Here is a 20,318-nt window from a genome sequence, read left to right as displayed (position 1 = left end):
TGAGTGGTTAATTAGAGATAAAAGTCTCACATGGACTTTTCTGAGCTGGCTAGCTTCATACTACAGCCTCCTCTTTAGCTAGGATTACAGGCATGAGTCACCAGCATATGGATCTCCTAGACTTTTCAGCCTGGGCTGGCTTTGCTTTTTTTGTTTGTTTTTGTTAATTGTGAGGCTTGAACTCAGATCATGGGTGCTGTCCTTAACTCTTTTGTTCAGTGCTAGTGTTTTACTACTTTGAACCACTACTTTACCCACTCTCATTTTGGGGACTTAGAACTGAAATGCTCAGATTTCAGCCTCCTGAGCAGTTAGGATTACAGGAGTGAACCAGCAGTGCCCAGTCTGTTTATCTATTTTTAAAGATTTAATTAGGGCCAGTAACATGGCATAGTGGTAGAGTTCTTGCCTAGCATGCACGAAGCCCTGTGTTCAATTCCTGTGTCCACATACATAGAAAAAAGCTGCAAGAGTGGTGCTGTGTCTCACGTGGTAGAATGCTATACTTGAAAATGCCCAAGGACAGTGCCCAGGCCCTGAGTTCAAGCCCCAGGAATGGGAAAAAAGAAAAATTAAAAAAGAAAAAAAGATTTAATTATGAAAGATGGTTTTAAGTGTACAAATTAGATTATGAATATAGTGCATTTTGATCAGTGTCATCCCTTCTATCATTCTCTCACATCTTTCCAGTCCCATCCATACATACCCTCAGTTAAGTGATTCCATATTCACATTTTAATATGACTACTCATTTGCTCTCCTATCCTTTCTCCATTCACTGGCTCCCCTCCCTCCCCCCCCGTGGTCCCCCCCACTCCCGGCTTTTCGTCTCCCCCTGTTAAAACCATGTTTCAGGTCTCTGATACTGTTCATTAGTTGTTCAGAGGAGTTATACCATTTGTATCCTCCCTTGAGTATACTATATTTCAATTTATTTGTATATATATATATGTATATAACCCTGCATATGTTTTCATATATGCTTATAGTTTACATCTGATTGCCACATACAAGAGAAAACATGTGTCACTGTCTCAACTTGATTTACTTCATATAACATAAAATTTTCTAGTTTTTTTTCTTTTTCTTTTTTGGTGCTGGTACTTGAATTAAGGACTTGGGTGCTGTCTCTTAGCTTTTTCCTTCAAGGCTTGATAAAGTGGAGCCACAGTACCTCTTACTGGTTTTTGCTCGTTACTTGAAGATCAATGTCTCATGGACTTTTCTGCTTGGGCTAACTTTGAATACTGATCCTCACATTTTAGCCTGGATTACAGATGTGAGCCACCAGTGTCCAGCTATATTTACCATATTTTCTTGATTCATTCATCATTGTAGGGCATTTGGGATGCTTCCAAAATTGGCTATGGTGAATAGTGCAGCAATGAACATGGGTATCGAAATGTCATTATTCTGTCTTGTGATCTTTTGGATAAATACTCAAGGATGATATTCTGGATCATGGAACTTGAATTTTGGGGCCTGGGTGCTAGCTAGCAGCTTCTACACTCAAAGCTAGTACTTTACCACTTGAGCCAAATCCCTCCTAGGATTTTATTGTTCATATTTTTTTGTCCTGGGCTTGAACTCTGGGCCTGGGCGTTGTCCTTGGGCTCTTCAACTCAAGGCTACTGCCCTACACCTTGAGCCACAGTGCCACTTCCAGTTTTCTGGTGGTTAACTGGAGATAAGAATCTCATGGAATTTAGGACTTTAGTGCCTGCGCTGGCTTTGAACCATGATCCTCACATCTCAGTCTCCTGAGTAGTTAGGTTTATAGGCATGAGCCACGGCACCTGGCCTTTTTTGTGGGGGGGCCAGTCCTGGGGCTTGAACTCAGGGGCTGAGCCCTGTCTTTGGGCTTTTTCACGGCTAGGATTCTACCACTTGATCCACAACATCACTTCTGGCATTTTCTATGTATGTGGTACTGAAGAATTGAAACCCAGGTTTTTGTGCATGCTAGACAAGCACTCTACCACTAAGCCAAACTCCTGGCCTCTAACATTACTTTTAATGTGGAGATTCCAGGTTTCCAGATTTTTTTTTTTTTTCTTTAGTCCTGGGGCATGAAGTCAGGGCCTTGACACTGTTCTTGAGCTTCTTTTGTTCAAAGCTGGTACTCTACTATTTGAGTCACAGCTCCACTTCTGGCTTTTTCTGTTTATGTGGTACTGAAGAACTGAACCCAGAGCTTCATGCATGCTAGGCAAGGACTCTACCATTAAGAAACATTCCCAGCCCATATAAGTTTTTTCCTTATGAAATTCATAAATACGTCAGGCGCAATGGCCCACGCCTACTCAGGAGGCTGAGATCTGAGGATCATGGTTCAAAGCCCTGGCAATACAAAGCCTTGCAAAGTTACAAAGCCATAAGACTCTTATCTCCAATTAATCACTAGAAAAATGGGAAGTGGGGCTGGGCGTATAGGGTAGGGAAGTAGCCTTGAGCTGAAGAGCTCAGGGACAGCACCTAGGGCAGAGATCAAGCCACCCCCCAAAAAATATTCATAAATATAAGGGTGTAAAAATTAAAATCCTTAGAATTGTTCTGTCCAAGGAGAATTCTGATAGTTTTTAATGTATTCCCCCTCCCCCCCACCTTGATCTCTGGGCCTGATGAATTTGTTTTTAATTTTTAAGGGTAATGTTTGGCTACTTTGGAATTGGATATTAATAAAATGTTGCTAAATATCATAGTTGCATTTTTGTTATTTGGATATGAAGATTATTATATCCTAATCCTAGGATTGCTCAACTTTTTAGTTCCTATGGCTTTTATTTTAATAAAGTAAATAATTGTTACAAAAGCTGACATTTTACCTTGTTTTGTTCACAGGGAAACATCTCCACATACATTTCAACTGGACTTATTCTTCAACAATGTAAGCAAACCAAGTGCCCCAGTTTTTGATAGGTTGGGAAGGTATGTACCTGTTAAAAAATTTCATGGAAACCTCATGTTAGAAAGCAAAACCTTTTTATTCTTCAAGTAAGAAGAAAAGGTATATCTGGTGGTAGAGCAAAGAATTGGAAATGTGAAAGAAATGTCAAACTTGTAAGAAGTTTATGTAATAGACTTAATTGTATGAATTATAATTCATATTTTGTTTCTTTTTTACCTGCACATACATTTCTTTTTTTTGCCTGGGCCTAGGGCTCAGGACCCAGGGCACTTTTTTTTGCTCAAGGCTAGTACTCTAGCCTGGCTTTTTTTTTTTTTTTTTGATGGTTAACTGGAGATAAGAGTCTTTTGGAGGGGCTGGGAGTTTGACCTAGTGGTAGAGTACTTGCCTAGCATGCAGGAAGCCAAAGCTCTGGGTTCCATTCCTCAGTACCACATATACAGAAAAGCTGGAAATGGTGCTGTGGCCAAGTGTAGAGAACTAGGCTTGAGAAAGCCCAAAGACTGTGCCTAGCTCTGAGTTCAACCCCCAGGACTGGGGGGGGGGGGGACAATCATGGACTTTTCCTGTCTGGAAAGTTATATGTCAGCCTTTTTAAGTAGCTAGGATTGTAGGCATTGGCCATGTGTTCTCAGCATACATACATTTCCTATGTACATGATGCTATCATAATTCATCTGGTTTGTTAGTAACTATTTAGAAAAGATTGCTTTGACTGTGGTGGGCAATACTGAGGTTAGAACACAGGGCTTCACAATCCTAGACAATTGCCCTAACACCGAGCCATACCTCCAGCCAGAAAAGATTGCCCTTGATTTTTTTTTTCTTCTCTCCTGCCCTCCCCCTCCCCTCCAGTCCTGGGGTTTGAACTCAGGGCCTGGGTACTGGCTCTGAGCTTCTTTTGCACAAGGCTAGTGCTATGTCATTAGAGCCACAGTGCCGCTTCCAGCTTTTTCTGTGTATGTTACTGAGGAATCGGACCCAGGGTTTTCATGCATGCTAGGCAAGCACCCTACACTAAAGCCACCTTCCTATTCTTTTTCCTTCTTTTTAATTTTCTTTTTTTTCCCCATATTTTTTTAAATTGTAATTAATAGAAGGGTTATATTCACCAGATAGAAGGTGCATTACTTCACATACATTGATATTCTGTCTCACGTCTTGGTCCCCATTTCCCTCCCCCACCCCTGCCCCTCATCCTGTTTTCCCCCCTTTCCCTATCCGATTTTAAATCTTTTTTTTTTTTTTTGTGGGTCATGGGGCTTGAACTTGCCTGGGCCCTGTACCTGAGCTCTTCAGCTTAAGGCTACCACCCTACCCCTGGGCATGGGGGTTGTCTCTGAGCTCTTCAGCTCAAGGCCTTCACCTTACCCTTGAGCCAAGCCCCACTTCCTTTTTCTAGAGGTTAATTGGAGATAAGAGTCTCAGGATCTTTTGTGCCTGGGCTGGCTTTGCACCTTGATCCTCAGATCTCAGCCTCCTGAGTAGCAAGGACTACAGGCGTGAGCCACTGTGCTACCAGTGCCCATGCTGGCTCCTTCTTTTTTAATTTTTATGGTGACTCTAGGGTTTGAACTTAAGACCTTTTACTTGTTAAATGAGCACTACACAACCTTGAGCCATGCTCTAGCTCTGCTGTTTGATTTTTTTGAAAACCTATATAAACACAATGCAAGTTAATGTGTGGTAGTACTGGGGCTTAAATGGGGGGCTTTGTGCTCTTAACTAGGCTTTTTTTTTTATAGTGGTGGCTTTTATTGGATATGAAAACTTAACCATTTTATCATTCTACTAGCATATTCATGTACATTATTTGTTGAACACAAATCTGGGATAGATACTAGAAAACCTTTTTTTCTAGTTATCTGTTTAATAAACATTCAGAGAAATAATTTTGCATAAAAATTCATGCATTTTTACCTCTCAGCCTTGGTATTGCTAAAGAAACTTGGCATCACAAAGGAGAACTAAATTATTCCACACTTTAGCTCTAATGTGTCCCCTTCCCTCCAACTTCAGGAAGGGCACTGAGTGAACTGAGGTTCAATAGTGTGTATTTCCAAGGATTTGTATTTAAACTTTCTTTTCCTCACCTAGCCTGAAAAACATATTAAGAAATAATGCTTCTTTAGAAATACTCTTCTCCAGTTTGTTTTTTTTTTTTGCTAGTCCTGGGTTTGAGCTCAGGGTATTTTACCCTGAGCCACTGCACCACTTCTGGCTTTTTCTATGTATTTGGTACCGAGGAATCGAACCGGGGTCTTCGTGCACGCTAGGCAGGCACTCTTACTACTAGGCCAAACTCCCAGCCTCTTCTCCAGTTTTTAACCTAACATACAGTTTTAATCATTCCCCAGATCTATTGGACTTATAAATTAGTGTCCTTAAAAACATGTATACCTCAACTGAGCACCGATGGCTCACACTGTAATCCTAGCCTACTCAGGAGCTAAAAATTGAGAACTGTAGTTCAAAGCTAGCCCAGGCAGGAAAGTCCATCTCCAATTAACCACAAGAAAACCAGAAGTGGCCCTGAGATTCAAAGTGGTAGAGCACTAACCTTGAGCAAAAGGGCTCAGGCACAGTGCCCATTCCTTGAGTTCAAGGATCACAGTTTGAAGTCAGCCTGGAACGATAAGTCCATAAAACTCTTATTTCCCATTAATCAGCAAAAAGTCAAAAGTAGAGCTGTGGCTCAAATGGTAGAACACTAGCCTTAGGGACAATGATAAGGCCCTGAATTCAAATCCTAGTACCACATACACGCACACACTAACACACCACATCTCTGGAAAACTTCCTGGAAAGGTTGAAATTTAAGTAAGTATCCCAGAATAACAGCTAAGAATATTAAATCTTCTGGGCAAAGTGACAAGGATAGTTGGGAAAAAATAATTAAACAAGGCAACATTAGAAAGATCCTTCAAATACTACCAAGTGTAGAATAGGTTTTGCTGCATACATCTGCTCTAAACCTAAACACAACCCCATGAGGTAAAGAAATCCATCTGCAAGGCCCAAGCCATGCTTCCAGCTTGAGTAAAGAATGCTCAGAGCTGGGAATGTGGCTTACTGGTAGAGTACTTGCCTAGCATGCATGAAGTCCTGGATTTGATTCCTCAGTATCACATAAATAGAAAAGGCTGGAAGTGGCACACTGTGGCTCAAGTAGTAAAGTGCTAGTCTTGAGTAAAAGAAGTCATGGACAGTGCCCAGGGGGGAAAAAAAAAGGATTCACTTAACTAGGTTTTTCTATTCACAGCTTTCTACCACTTGTGTCTCTTAGTCTAGCCTTTTCACTTTTAATTTGAGATAAGATTTTATTTGCTCAAGCTGGCTTCTAACCATGTGATCAACAGATCTCAGCCTACTGAATATGTAGGACTATAGGCAATAGAGGCAGTGCGTTGCCAAGCATAATGTTGTGGGTCTAAACTGGTCCTAAATTTGAAACACATTTTACTAGCAGTATATTATATGCATGTTTGGAAATATAATAATTAAAATATATTAATAAAAATAAGGAAAATATTTCTGTGGTCATATTTTCACATTTTACAAGATGAGAGTTATTTTTCTACTATCATTATTAAGTAGTTGTTCAAAGATTAAATTTCATAAGTCAGGGTATGCATATAATGCTTCTTGATTAATTTCTTGATCAGTGATGCCTTCCATTGTTTCCCCCTCTTTTTTTTTTTTTTTTTTTGCCAGTCCTGGGCTTGAGCTCAGGGCCTGAGCACTGTCCTTGGACTTTCTCAAGACTAGAGCTCTACCACTTGAGCCTCAGCACCACTTCCAGCTTTTTTCTATATATGTGGTACCAAGGAATCAAACACGGGTCTTCATGCATGCTAGGCAAGCACTTTAGCCACTAGGCCAAACTCCCGGCCCGTTTCCCCCTCTTTTTATGTGTGATGTGTTTGTGTGTGTGTGTGTGGTGGGTGTACACGCCGGTCCTAGAGCTTGAACTCATATAGTCTGGGCATTGTCTCTAAGCGATTCTTTTGCTCAAGCCTAGCTAGAGCTCTAGCATTTGAGCCACACCTCCACTATCAGCTTGCGCGAGCTCGCGCGCGCGCTCTCTCTCTCTCTCTCTCTCTCTCTCTCTCTCTCTCCCCCCCTCTCTCCCCCTCCCTCCCTCCCTCCCTCCCTTCCTCCCCCTCTCCCTCTCCTCTCTCTCTCTCTCTCTCTCTCTCTCTCTTTCTTTCTTTCTTTCTTTCTTTCTTTCTTTCTTTCTTTCTTTCTTTCTTTCTTTCATTTTTGGTTAGTTGTGGGGCTTGAACTCTGGGCCTGGGTGCTGTCCCTTTAAGCCACAGCACCACTTCCAGTTTTCTAGTGGTTAATTGGAGATAAGTGTCTCAGGGACTTCAGTACCTGGGCTGGCTTTGAATCTTGATCCTCAGATCTCAGGCTCCTGAGTAGAAATATAGGCATGAGCGATTTCCTTGCCCTTAGAATTATTATCTTTTTCCAGTGCTGGGCCTTGAACTCAGGACCTGAGCACTGTCCTTGGGCTTTTTCTTCTTTCTCTCTTTTTTTTTCTTTTTAATTATAATGTGTAGAGGAATTAGTTATATTCGCCAGATAGTAGATGCATTACTTCTTGCACATTGATGCCCCTTCGCATGTTTTTGTCCCCATTTCCCTGTCCTTGAGCTTTTTCAAGGCTGGCACTTGAGCCACAGCACCACTTCTGGCTTTTTTTTTTTTTTTGGCTGGTTGTTGGGCTTGAACTCTGGGCCTGGGTGCTGTCCCTGAGCTCTTCAGCTCAAGGCTAATGCCCTACCCCCTGGGCCACAGTACCACTTCCCTGGCTTTCTCCGTGCTTGTGGTACTGAGAAATTGATCCCAGGGCTTCCTGCATGCTAGTCAAATACTCTACCAGTAGGCCACTCTCCCCATGCTGGTTAATACTTGCTTGTTAAAACAAAAATCTTAATGACATATGTATTGAATTACTGTATCTAGAAAGACTTTCATAAATTGAGATGTTTGCTGTTTGTATCTGTGTGTTTATTTATTCCTACTTTTTGACAGCCTGGAATATGATGAGAATACCTCAATCATCTTTAGACCCAACTCAAAGGTAATTATGGAATTTATTTTTTACGTTATCACTGCTGACTTTTCTTATTTTGAAGGTTTTTGGTCTACATAAATGAATGGTGCAGAATTTGGTTCTTTACTGTATTCTCTCCGCCCTCCCCCCACCCTTTTTTTTCCTGCCAGTCCTGGGGCTTGAACTCAGGGCCTGAGCACTGTCCTTGGGTTTTCTCAAGGCTACAGCTCTACCACTTGAGCCATTTTTTCTATGTATATGGTACACCAAAGAATCGAACTAGGTCTTCGTGCATGCTAGGCAAGCACGGTCCTGGGGCTTGAACTTGGCCTGGGTGTCCTGGGTGCTGTTCCTGAACTCTTCAGCTCAAGGCTACCCTTGAGCCAAGCCTCACTTCTCCTTTTCTAGGGGTTAATTGGAGATAAGAGTCTCAGGTTTTTTTTGTGCCCAGGCTGGCTTTGAACCTTGATCCTCAGATCTCAGCCTCTTGAGTAGCTAGGATTACAGGTGTGAGCCACTGTGCCTGGCTATATATATATATATATATTTGCTAGTCCTGGGGCTTGAACTCAGGGCCTGAGCACTGTCCTTGGGCTTTTTTAAAGCTAGAGCTCTACTACTTGAGCCACAGCACCGTTTCCGGCTTTTTCTATGTAGGTGGTACCAAGGAATCAAAGCTGGTCTTTGTGCATGCTAGGCAAGCACTCTACCACTAGGTCAAACTCTGGGCCCCTCATAGACTTTCTTGTCCAGGCTGGCTTTGAACTATTAGCATATCTCAGCCTCCTGAATAGCTAGGATTACAGGCATAAGCAACTGGTGCCTGGCTTATCTTTGAGTCTTTCTCATTAGTTTTTCCCTACTTTTTTGAATAGTCTAGGAGAATAATAATTACTCTCATCCTAATTTTAACCTCAGAAGAGTCTTTAGTGACAATTATCTCATCGTTATCTAGAGTGATAGAGTGGAGAGAAAATTGAGAAGTCAAAAGGATTTGGTTTTTAATACAGATTGTTCTTTAGATGCTCTGATTTTCTTATTCATTGAAGAGTAATGGTGTAATGCTTTCTTTTTTTTCTTTTCTGTTTTTTTTTTTTTTTTTTTTTTTTTTTGCCATTCCTGGGCTTGAGCTCAAGACCTGAACACTGTCCTTTTTCTCAAGGCTAGAGCTGTACCACTTGAGCCTCAACACCACTTTCGGCTTTTTTCTATGTATGTCATACCTAGGAATCGAACCCCGGTCTTTGTGCATGCTAGGCAAGCATTCTAACACTAGACCAAACTCCCAGCCGTAATGCTTTCTTATACTACCCCTTATTCTTGTTGTGAATATCTTGTGTTTGATGTAAATCATCTCTCAAAACATAATACATATTTTTGTTTTATAAGGATATATTGAAGGTTAATGTTATTGGTAATGTCTAGTTTTTCTATAGGAGAAAATAGCCTTTAAAAAGATAATTTAGGGGCTGGGAGTTTGGCCTAGTGGTAGAGTGCTTGCCTAGCATGCACGAGGACCTGGGTTCAATTCTTCGGTACCACATACATAGAAAAAAGGCAGAAATGGTGCTGAGGCTCAAGTGGTAGAGTTCTAACAGTGCTCAGGCTCTGAGCTCAAGCCCACGACTGGCCAAAAAAAAAAAAAAAAAAAGATAGTTTATTAGCTGGATGTGGAAGCTCACACTTGTAGTAACCCTAGAACTTGGGAAGGTAGGGAAACCTAGGCTAGCCTGAGCTATGAAGGAAGTTTGAAACAAGTTTGGGTCATAAAACAAAACTCTTGTCTCAGAAGATAAGCCATTCAAAAACTAAAAACAGTTTAATGCATCTGAGTTCCTATGCTTTTAATCTGTAGTGTGGGATCATAAAGTATAACTCCCATGTATGATTTGAACCATTAGCATTGTGGAGACTGACACAATTTACGATTTTGTTTACTTCTGTGATCCAGTTGGCACATTTTGAAAAGGATTCATAACAAGTACAGAGCTAGAAAAGATGTCTTAGGATAATTTAGTTACAGAAAGAATCATATAAAATCTGTCTCTCAGGTAAGCTTTGCTGATATTGGTAAAGGAGTGACAGTGCACCTTTTGAATTTTCAGCATGCTTTTAAAGACTGAATCATAAACTAACTTAATTTCCATTTGCTTCTATTAGATTTAAATATTAATTTGAAAGATTTCCTTCCCCCCTAAAACTCAGGTGAACACTGATGGTCTGGTACTAAGAGGCTGGTACAATTGTCTGACACTGGCAATTTATGGATCAGTTGATAGAGTGATAAGTCATGACAGAGACTCTCCACCACCTCCACCTCCACCTCCGCCACCTCCTCAGACACAGCCAAGTTTAAAAAGGAATCCAAAACATGGTGAGAATTGTAAATTTGATTTTGCTAATCTTCTTTTTTTGTAAGAAAAGCTAATTCAAAGAGCGTTTCTACCCTTTGAACCTTGTATAAGGCTTACATCGTATTTGTCTGTCTCTGTTGTTCTTTTCTACAAAGAATTGTGTTTACACTTACCTTCTATTAGCTTTAACAAAGATGTTCGCATTCCCCTCTTTCTCTTTCTCCCTGTCTTTCTTACCTTACCTCACACTTCTTTCTCTTCTATAGGCTACACATGTTAGGCAAATGATTTACAATTGAGCCTCTCAAGGAGAAGCAAGTTGATGCAATTTCTTCTTTTTCATTCTGCAATCCAGTGGATACATTTTTTTTTAAACAATAATTGAAGAATAGCTAGAAAGTTTGACATGTGTTCCTGGAACATTTATGCTAATTTTTTAAAAAATGCATTTCAAATTTATTTGGTTAGATAGACCCTTAAATAAATAGAAGAAGCTTAATTTCTTATCAGTAAATTCTTAAGATAAATTCAGATGAGAAGCATTTTTTGTCCATTAATTTCACCATAAGAATTTGAAAGATTTCTGCCCCCCTCACTTTAATACCACTTTAGCTGATGGTGAGAAAGAAGACCAGTTTAATGGAAGTCCTCCACGACCACAGCCAAGGGGACCAAGAACTCCTCCCGGGCCTCCTCCACCAGATGATGATGAAGATGATCCTATGCCCTTGCCAGGTATAAAATCAGAGCTATGGGGTTAAGCCCCACCCCAATTAGTGTTAATTAGCACCTGTTTCAATTAAAAAATGTTTTTGTTTTTGGTTCTGGTACTGGGGGTAGAAATCAGGGCTTTGCACTCTTGCTTAGCTTTTTTGCTCTAGGCTAAAAACTCTACTTCTGGCTTTTTCCTGGTTGGTTTGAGTTAAGAGTCTCTTGGACAGCTGATCTCTGGTGGGTTTCATCCTGTAATTCCAGCTGCTCAGGAGGCTGAGATCTGAGGTTTGTGTTTTGAAAGGAGTTTAGGCAGGAAAGTCTGTGAGGCACTTAAGCCAATTAACCACCAAAAAGCTGAAAGTGAAGCTGTGGCTGAGGTTATAGAGTGATACCTCTTGAATACAAAAGTGTAGGGACTGTACCTAGGTCTCCAGTTTAAGCCCCAGGACTGGCACAGATACCCAAACCAAGTAATCTCTTGAATTTGTCTACTTGGGCTGGCTTCAAACCTTGATACTCATATCTTAGGCTATTCAGTAGTGTAAACCAATGGCTCCTGGTGTAGATATATATATATATATATATATATATATATATATACACACATACATACACACACATATATATGTATATATATATATAATAGTAGCCACTTTTTAAAATTGTTATTATATAGGTGATGTACCCTTATATAAGTTAGATAAGAGTACATTTCTTTTGAGCAATGTCACCATTTTCCTCTTAGTTTTTTTGTTTTTTGGTGGGTCATGAGGCTTGAACTTGAACTTGGCCTGGGTGTTGTCCTGAGCTCTTCAGTTCAAGGCTGCTGCCCTACTCCTGGGCCTGGGTGTTGTCCCTTAGCTTTTCAGCTCAAGACTTCCACCCTACCTTGAACCAAACCCCACTTCCCCCTCCACCCCTTATTTTATTTTATTTTTTTGGCCAGTCCTGGCCTTGAGCTCAGGGCTTGAGCACTGTCCTTGGACTTTCTCAAGGCTAGAGCCTCAGCACCACTTCCGGCTTTTTTCTATGTATATGGTACCGAGGAATCGAACCCAAGGCTTCATGCATGCTAGGTGAGCACTCTACCACTAGGCCAAACTCCCAGCCCTGGGCATTTTTTTTCCCCCAATCCTGGGGCTTGAACTCAAGGCCTGGGCACTGTCCTTGGACACTTTTTGCTCAAGCTTTAGCACTCTGCCACTTGAGCCACAGCACAACTTCTGGCTATTTTTGAGTATGAGGTGCTAAGGAATCGAACCCAGGTCTTCGTGCATGCTAGGCAAGCACTCTACCACTAGGCCAAACTCCTGGCCTCGGATAAGCATTTTTACGAAATCAAAAACAATTTGGGAGCTAAGCCTGCCAGATTATTACAGTTATGTCATCTAGAGTGTCATTAACTTATTGTAATATGCAGTGCTACTGCTTCATGTTATTTAAGCATTGAAATAATCTGTTTTAATCTTTTTTTTTTGTGCCAGTCCTGGACTTTTGCTCAGAGCTTGAGCACTGGCCTTGGACTTTCTCAAGGTTAGAGCTCTACCACTTGAGCCTCAGCACCACTTCTTGCCTTTTTCTATGTATGTGGTACCGAGGAATTGAACCCTGGTCTTCGTGCATGCTGGCCAAGCACTCTACCACTAGGCCAAACTCCCAGCCCATAATCTGTTTATTTAATCTCTCTCTTTTTTTTTTTTTTTTGCCAGTCCTGGGCTTGAGCTCAGGACCTGAACACTGTCCTTGGACTTTCTCAAGTCTAGAGCTCTACCACTTGAGCCTCAGCACCACTTCCAGCTTTTTTCTATGCATGTGGTACTGAGGAATCGAACCCGGGTCTTCGTGCATGCTAGGCAAGCACTCTACCACTAGGCCAAACTCCGGCCCTATTTAATCTCATTTTTTTTCCCCCCAGTGTCTGGTGATAAGGAAGAGGATGTTCCCCATAGAGAAGATTACTTTGAGCCCATTTCTCCTGATCGGAACTCTGTTCCCCAGGAAGGTCAGTATTCTGATGAAGGAGAAGTAGAAGAGGAACAGCAAGAAGAAGGAGAAGATGATGATGATGATGTGGATGTAGAAGAAGAAGAGGATGAGGATGAAGATGATCGCCATACAGTAGATAGTATTCCTGAGGAGGAGGAGGAAGATGAAGAAGAAGAGGGTGAAGAGGATGAAGAAGGCGAAGGTGGGATATATTCATTAAAACTTTTTAAGTAGTAGAAATTATTGAGATGTAGTTTACAGCATTGCAAGAAAATTTATATCAAAAATAAAAAGGAGGAGTGGAAGCATTGCCTAGTGTAGAGTGCTTGCCTAGCATGCACGAAGCCCCAGTTTCCATTCCTCAGTACCACATACATAGAAAAAAACAGAAATGGTGCTGTTGCTCAAGTGGTAGAGAACTAGCCTTGAGAAGCTCAAGGACAATGCCCAGACCCTGAGTTCAAGACCCAGGACTGGAAAAGAAAGTAAGAAAAAGATAAAAGAGATTTAGGAAACTTAAGAGTTAGTTGGTAGGCCTCAAGACATGGCTAGAAATGAGATTTATATCTGTGCTTTTTGTTTATTCCCTGTCAATTAACATTTTTTCTTTTCTTTTTTTTGGGGGGGTGTAATTCTGGGGCTTGAACTCAGGGCCTGAACATTGTCCTTGGGATTTCTCAAGGCTAGCGCTCTACCACTTGAACTACAGCACCACTTTCTGGCTTTTTCTATGTATGTGAAACCGAGAAATCAAACTCTGGTCTTTGTACATGCTCTACCACTAGGCCAGTTTCCCAATAAACAGACATATTAAAAAGTTTGTTCATAATTAGGGGCTGGGAGTTTGGCCTAGTGGTAGAGTACTTGCCTAGCATGCACGAAGACCTGGGTTCAGTTCCTCGGTACCACATACATAGAAAAAACCCAGAAGTGGTGCTGTGGCTCAAGTGGTAGAGCCCTAGCCTTGAGAAAATCCAGGGACAGTGTGCAGGCCCTGAGCCCAAGCCCAGGATTGGCAAAAAAAAAAAAAAAAAAAAAAAAAAAAAAAGTTTATTCATAATTAAGTGTTAGAAATTAGGGAATAAAGCTACTTGAACCATACCTCCCACTTTAGTCAGGCTTTTTTTTTTTTTTGCTGGTTAATTAGATGGCTTGTGCTTGTAATCCTACTTACTCAGGTAGCTGAGATCTGAGGATCCTGGTTCAAATGGTTCAAAGCAAGTCAGGGCTGAAAGTTGATGAGACAGTTTTGTTTTTGTTGGTGTAGGGCTTGAACTCTATGTCTGGGCACGGACTCTTGAGTTCTTTTACTGAAGGCTAGCACTCTACCACTTAGAACCACAGCACCACTTCTCATTTTCTGGACTTTTCTTGCCCATTGAATTATTATCCTCAGATCTTAGCCTCATAGGTAGCTAGATGTCAACTACCTGTTCCTGCAATTTGATATTCTTTTTTTTGTGTGTGTGTGTGTGGTCATGGGGCTTGAACTCTGGGCCTGGGCGCTGTCTCTGAGTTCTTCAGTTCAAGGCTACCGCCCTTCCCCTGAGCTCCAGCCCCAATTTCCATTTTCTAGTAATTGGAGATAAAGAGGTTCTCATTCTTTAGTGCCAGGTCTGGCTTTGAAACGCGATCCTCAAATCTCAGCCTCCTGAGTAGCTAGGATTACAGGTATGAGTCACCATGCTTGGCAAAAATAATTCTTAATGTTTGGCATACTGTGAATTTTTTTTGAGAAAAAGTTTATGCATTAAATGGCAATGGTATAATATTTTGAAACTTATTTTCAGGAGATGATGGTTATGAACAAATTTCCAGTGATGAAGATGGAATTGCTGACTTGGAGCGAGAAACATTTAAATATCCAAATTTTGATGTTGAATACACCGCTGAAGACTTAGCATCTGTTCCTCCTATGACATATGATCCATATGATAGAGAGCTAGTACCACTCTTATATTTCAGCTGTCCATACAAGACTACTTTTGAAATTGAAATCAGTAGAATGAAAGATCAAGGTCCAGATAAAGAGAATTCTGGGGCAATAGAAGCCTCATTGAAGTTAACTGAACTGTTAGATTTGTATCGGGAAGATAGAGGTGCAAAATGGGTAACTGCTCTAGAAGAAATTCCAGGTTTAATAATAAAAGGATTAAGCTATTTGCAGCTAAAAAACACAAAACAAGACTCACTTGGTCAGTTGGTAGATTGGACAATGCAAGCTTTAAATTTACAAATAGCCTTTCGACAGCCCATTGCCTTAAATGTTCGACAGCTGAAAGCTGGGACCAAATTAGTATCTTCATTAGCAGAATGTGGAACTCAAGGAATCACAGAATTACTACAAGCAGGAGTGATCAATGTATTATTTGAGCTTCTATTTGCGGATCATGTTTCATCTTCTCTTAAGTTAAATGCTTTTAAAGCTTTGGACAGTGTCATTAGTATGACAGAAGGAATGGAAGCTTTTTTAAGAGGTAGTCAGGGTGAAAAAAGTGGCTATCAAAAACTTCTGGAGCTCATACTTTTAGATCAGACAGTGAGGGTTGTCACTGCTGGTTCAGCCATACTTCAAAAATGCCATTTCTATGAAATCTTGTCAGAGATTAAAAGACTTGGTGATCTTTTAGCAGACAAGATTTCATCTGTTCCTAACCACAGTGAACCTGATCAAGACACAGATGCTGGGCTTGAGAGAACAAATACAGATTATGAAAATGAAGTAGAAGCACCTATGGACATGGATCTTTTGGAATCCTCAAATATAAGTGAAGGGGAAATAGAAAAACTCATTAACCTCCTAGAAGAAATTTTTCATTTAATGGAAACTGCACCTCATACAATGATCCAACCTCCTGTTAAATCTTTTCCAACTATGGCAAGAATTACTGGACCTCCAGAGAGAGATGATCCATACCCTGTTCTCTTTAGGTAAGACATATTTTGTCTTTTTAGTGAAATGGATTTCACAAATCATTGGAGGTAATAGTATGTCATAAGTATTTTGTTGTTTTTGTTTTTGTTTTGTGGATCATGGGGCTTGAGCTAGGCCTTGGTGCTATGCCTGAGCTCTTTAGCTCAAGGCTACAATCCTACCCATGGGCCTGTGACTTGTCCCTGAGCTATTCCCTCAAGGCTACCACCCTACCCTTAAGCCAAGCCCCTCTTCCATTGTCTTAAGGTTAATTGAATATAAGAGTCTCAGGTCCCTGTGTGCCTGGGCTGGCTTTGAACCTTGATCCTCAGATCTCTGGCTCCTGAGTAGCTAGGGTTACAGGTGTGAGCCTGTAACCACCAGGCTTGTGATCAGTCTTTAATAGCTTTAGAGAATACTCTGAGAATGAAAGATGGGAGATATAGTGAATACTTTAAGGTTAGATAGTGAAAGTCTGCACATAATTGAGTAGTGGGAGTTCAGTGACGAATCCTTGGGGAACAGAAATATATAAATGAGCTGGGTACCAGTGATGTCTGTAATCCTACCTACTTGAAACTGAAATCTGAGGATCATGGTTTGAAGCCAAACTGGGGAGAAAACATAAGACTATCTCCAACTAACCATGAAGAAGCTAGAAGTGAAGGTATTGCTTAAGTAGTAGAGCACCAGCTTTGAGTGAAAAAGCCAAGGGTGAGTTCTAGGTCCTGAGTTCAAGCCCTAAGATATGTGTACAACACACACACATGTGCGTGTGCGTGTGTAGTTATAAGGTCCAGGAATTTGGCCTAGTGCTTACCTAGCATGCACGAAGACCCAGGTTCAATTCCTTAGCCTTGAGGAAAAAGCCCAAGGACAGTGTTCAGGCCCTGTGTTCGAGCCCCAGGTCTGGTAAAAAAATAAAAAGGAAAACGAAAAAAGTGCTATTATGTTCAATTGATAACCTTTGTAATTTGCATAGAGATATTTAGGTTTATAATAAATCTCAGCTTGATAATGTTTTTCTTTATTATACATGCTATATATATATTTTTATTTTTTATTTTTTATTTTTTGCTAGTCCTAGAGCTTGAACAGGGCCTAAGTGTTATCTTTCAGTTTTCTCAAGACTTGTGTTCTACCATTTGAGCCACAACACCACTTATGGCTTTTTTATTTTTATTTTTTGGTGGGTCATAGGGCTTGAACTCTGCCTAGGTGCTATCCCCGGGCCCTTAGCTCAACGCTACCACCCTTCCCTTAAGCCAAGCCCCACTTCCTGTTTTCTAGAATGTAATTGGAGATGTGTCTCAAGTCCTTTTGTGCCCGAGTTGGCTTTGGATCTTGATCCTCAGATCTCAGCCTCCTGAGTAGTTAGGATTACAGGTGTGAGCCAGGCCCACTCCTGGGTTTTTCTATGTATGTGGTACCCATGTCTTCATGAATGCTAGGCAAGCACACAACCACTGGCCCAATATATTAATTCTTACATAACAAAAGCCATTAGTAGTAAAGATGATGGGAAAGTATGTGTGATAAGTAGTTTAGAAAGAAGCTCAGAGTTTAGTCAAGATTTAACTGAGAAGAAAACCCTATCAATTTATCATTCGATCTAGTGGAGAAAAGATGTGCCGTTCTTCCTGCAGTTTTCAGTTAAACAATTTATTTCTGAGGATGAGAATTAGAGATAGCTAGCTGGGCATCACTAGCTCATACCTGTAAGTGGCTCCTATCTCAGAAGGCTGAGAGCTGAGTCTCATGGTTCAAAGCCAAGCTGGGTAGTGAAGTCTGAGAGACTCTTACCTCCAGTTCACCTCCAGAAAACTGGAAGAGATACTGTTGTTCAAAGCAGTAGAGCCCTATCCTTGATCAAAGAGCTCAGGGACAGTACCCAGGCCCTAAGTTCAAGTCTCATGACTGAACTCCTCCCTAAAAAAAGCCAAAATACCAGATTAAAAGACATTAAACAAAGAATGCTTTGCACTTACTTGATATATGTTGATTTTTCCACAGATATCTTCACAGTCATCACTTCTTGGAGTTGGTTACCTTGCTTCTGTCAGTTCCAGTAACAAGTGCCCACCCTGGTGTGCTACAAGCCACAAAAGATGTTTTAAAGTTTCTTGCACAGTCACAAAAAGGTCTTCTTTTCTTTATGTCAGAATATGAAGCAACCAATTTGTTGATTCGAGCTCTGTGCCATCTTTATGATCAAGATGAAGAGGAAGGTCTCCAGTCTGATGGTGTTATTGATGATGCATTTGCCTTGTGGCTACAGGACTCAACTCAGACATTACAGTGTATCACAGAATTGTTCACTCATTTTCAGTGTTCTACAGCCAGTGAAGAAACTGACCATTCTGATCTTTTGGGAACTCTTCACAATCTTTATTTGATTACTTTTAATGCTGTGGGAAGATCAGCTGTTGGCCATGTTTTCAGTCTTGAGAAAAATCTCCAAAGTCTCATTACTCTAATGGAGTACTATTCCAAGGAAGCCTTAGGGTAATTTTCTACTTCTTAAACTTTCAATTATGTTAGAAAGCTAGATCACTAATGGGCTAGTTATTTTTTTAAATACTGATTTGAAAGAAAAAACTATTTTTTGAGATAGGTAACTTATTAAGAAGTACTGAAAATTGCAGAAATCTCTGAAATGTAAGATGTGATTGTAAAGCTATGTATTGGACCTTTTGATTATTTTCTTTCAGTTGTCTTATGAAAAAAAAATCACAATGGTAGATTCTGCTGATTTGTGTAGAGGGGAATCCTAAGGCCCAGGAATATATACCTTAAGAGTAGTGAGCATTTTCTTGTTGTTGTCTGCCCTTTCCTTTCAAACATCATAGTGTTGTGGTTTCTGAATTGATTTGACTGGATGGGGCATTTGAGAAGGATAATGATTTTGAAGAGCCTACCCAGTATGGAGAATTTTAGTATGAGAAAAGAGAGACATGTTCTTTTTCTAGCTTATATTACACAAAGCAGCAGCATACACATAAATGCCTTCTTAGTGGGGACTTGATGTGACTTCTTGAATGATGTATCATCTTTGAGGGCCTCTAAAAGGCAAACTTTGGTGGCTTCTATACCTAGCTATATCTTAACGGTTCTGAAACAGAAGACTGAGTGATGCTGCAAATGATCATGTTTGTTCCTATATTTCCAGATTGGATGAATATTTTTAGGAGAACAATACTTCTAAAATATGCTTGTTACTATTTCATTGTTTATTTTTATTCATAGAATTTTACTATTTCATTGTTTATTTTTATTTATAGAATTTTACAATCTACTGTGTATGCTTTTATTCTTACATACAATTGTCTCTCATCTTTGGTTCCTGCTTCCATAGATTCGATCAGTTGTGAATCAGAAATATTCAGAAAAATGTATCTGTACTGAACATGCACAGACTTTTTTCTTGTCATTCCCTACACAGTATAGTGTAACAACTATTTGCATAGCATTTACACTATATTAGGAATTATGCATAAACATGATTTAAAGTATATGAGAAGATGTATATAGATTATATGCAAATATGATTCTTTTTATATAAGAGACTTGAACCTCCTTAGATTTTGATATCATAAATGTGTCCTGGTTCCAGTATTCCAAGGATTTTAGGGATTACAGTACTGTCTGATAGTGTTTGCAGGTGAATTGGATTTGAACTGTAAAATATGATTTATTTAAGATATTAGATGATGTCTTATTGTCAATTTCCTTGTTTAAAACCAAATAGAAAAGAATTTAAAAGTATTCCTAAAATTTTTTTACCCCAAACTTTTAAAAACCTTATTTTGTTTCAGTGATTCCAAGTCTAAGAAGTCAGTAGCTTATAATTATGCATGCATACTTATTTTGGTGGTGGTTCAGTCTTCCAGTGATGTCCAAATGCTAGAACAACATGCAGCATCTCTCTTGAAGCTTTGTAAAGCAGATGAAAATAATGCTAAATTGCAAGGTATGGTACCAGAAGTTATCTTAAGCATTTGTGGTTTGTGAAGGAAATAAAAAACCATTGAATATCTGTACTTCATGCTTTATCATAGTTAGCTAATATACAGATAGTAAAACACTTCTTAAGACAAACTATAGATGTGATATAAATTAAAAGGTTTGGAAGTACTTTTTTTTTCTGGAAAGTCACATAAATTGGTGGTTAAAAGGTATAATCAAAATAGAAGAGGTTGGCTTAGAATGTAACTTAGTGGTAGAGTGCTTGCCTAGCAAGCATGAAGCCCTGGGTTCAATTCCTTAGTACCTCATAAATAAAAAAAGGTATACATGGTGCTGTGGCTCAGGTGTTAGAGTGCTAGTGTTGAATAATAAAAAGCACAGCGACAGTGCCCAGGCCCTGAGTTCAGCCCTAGG

General features: G+C 40.1%; 1 protein-coding gene across 3 annotated transcripts in view; it reads left to right on the top strand.

The window, feature by feature from the left end:
* Positions 1–20,318, top strand: part of Virma (vir like m6A methyltransferase associated) — a 60,315-nt gene that overhangs the window by 3,830 nt on the left and 36,167 nt on the right. For 2 of the 3 annotated variants that reach the window (XM_090339072.1, XM_090339070.1), the window contains exons 3-10: positions 2,842–2,928; positions 7,949–7,997; positions 10,176–10,344; positions 10,937–11,059; positions 12,954–13,226; positions 14,815–15,955; positions 17,952–18,443; positions 19,754–19,908. In XM_090339072.1, coding sequence (XP_090195198.1) covers positions 2,842–2,928; positions 7,949–7,997; positions 10,176–10,344; positions 10,937–11,059; positions 12,954–13,226; positions 14,815–15,955; positions 17,952–18,443; positions 19,754–19,908 — 2,489 coding nt within the window. The remainder of the gene's footprint in view (positions 1–2,841; positions 2,929–7,948; positions 7,998–10,175; positions 10,345–10,936; positions 11,060–12,953; positions 13,227–14,814; positions 15,956–17,951; positions 18,444–19,753; positions 19,909–20,318) is intronic. The other variant, XM_090339071.1, reaches the window with a different exon arrangement.

This window comes from Megascapheus bottae, chromosome 9, assembly GCF_031878675.1.
Source record: "Megascapheus bottae isolate mThoBot1 chromosome 9, mThoBot2.hap1, whole genome shotgun sequence".
Classification (NCBI taxonomy): domain Eukaryota; kingdom Metazoa; phylum Chordata; class Mammalia; order Rodentia; family Geomyidae; genus Megascapheus; species Megascapheus bottae.
This window is presented reverse-complemented; position numbering and strand designations above follow the sequence as displayed.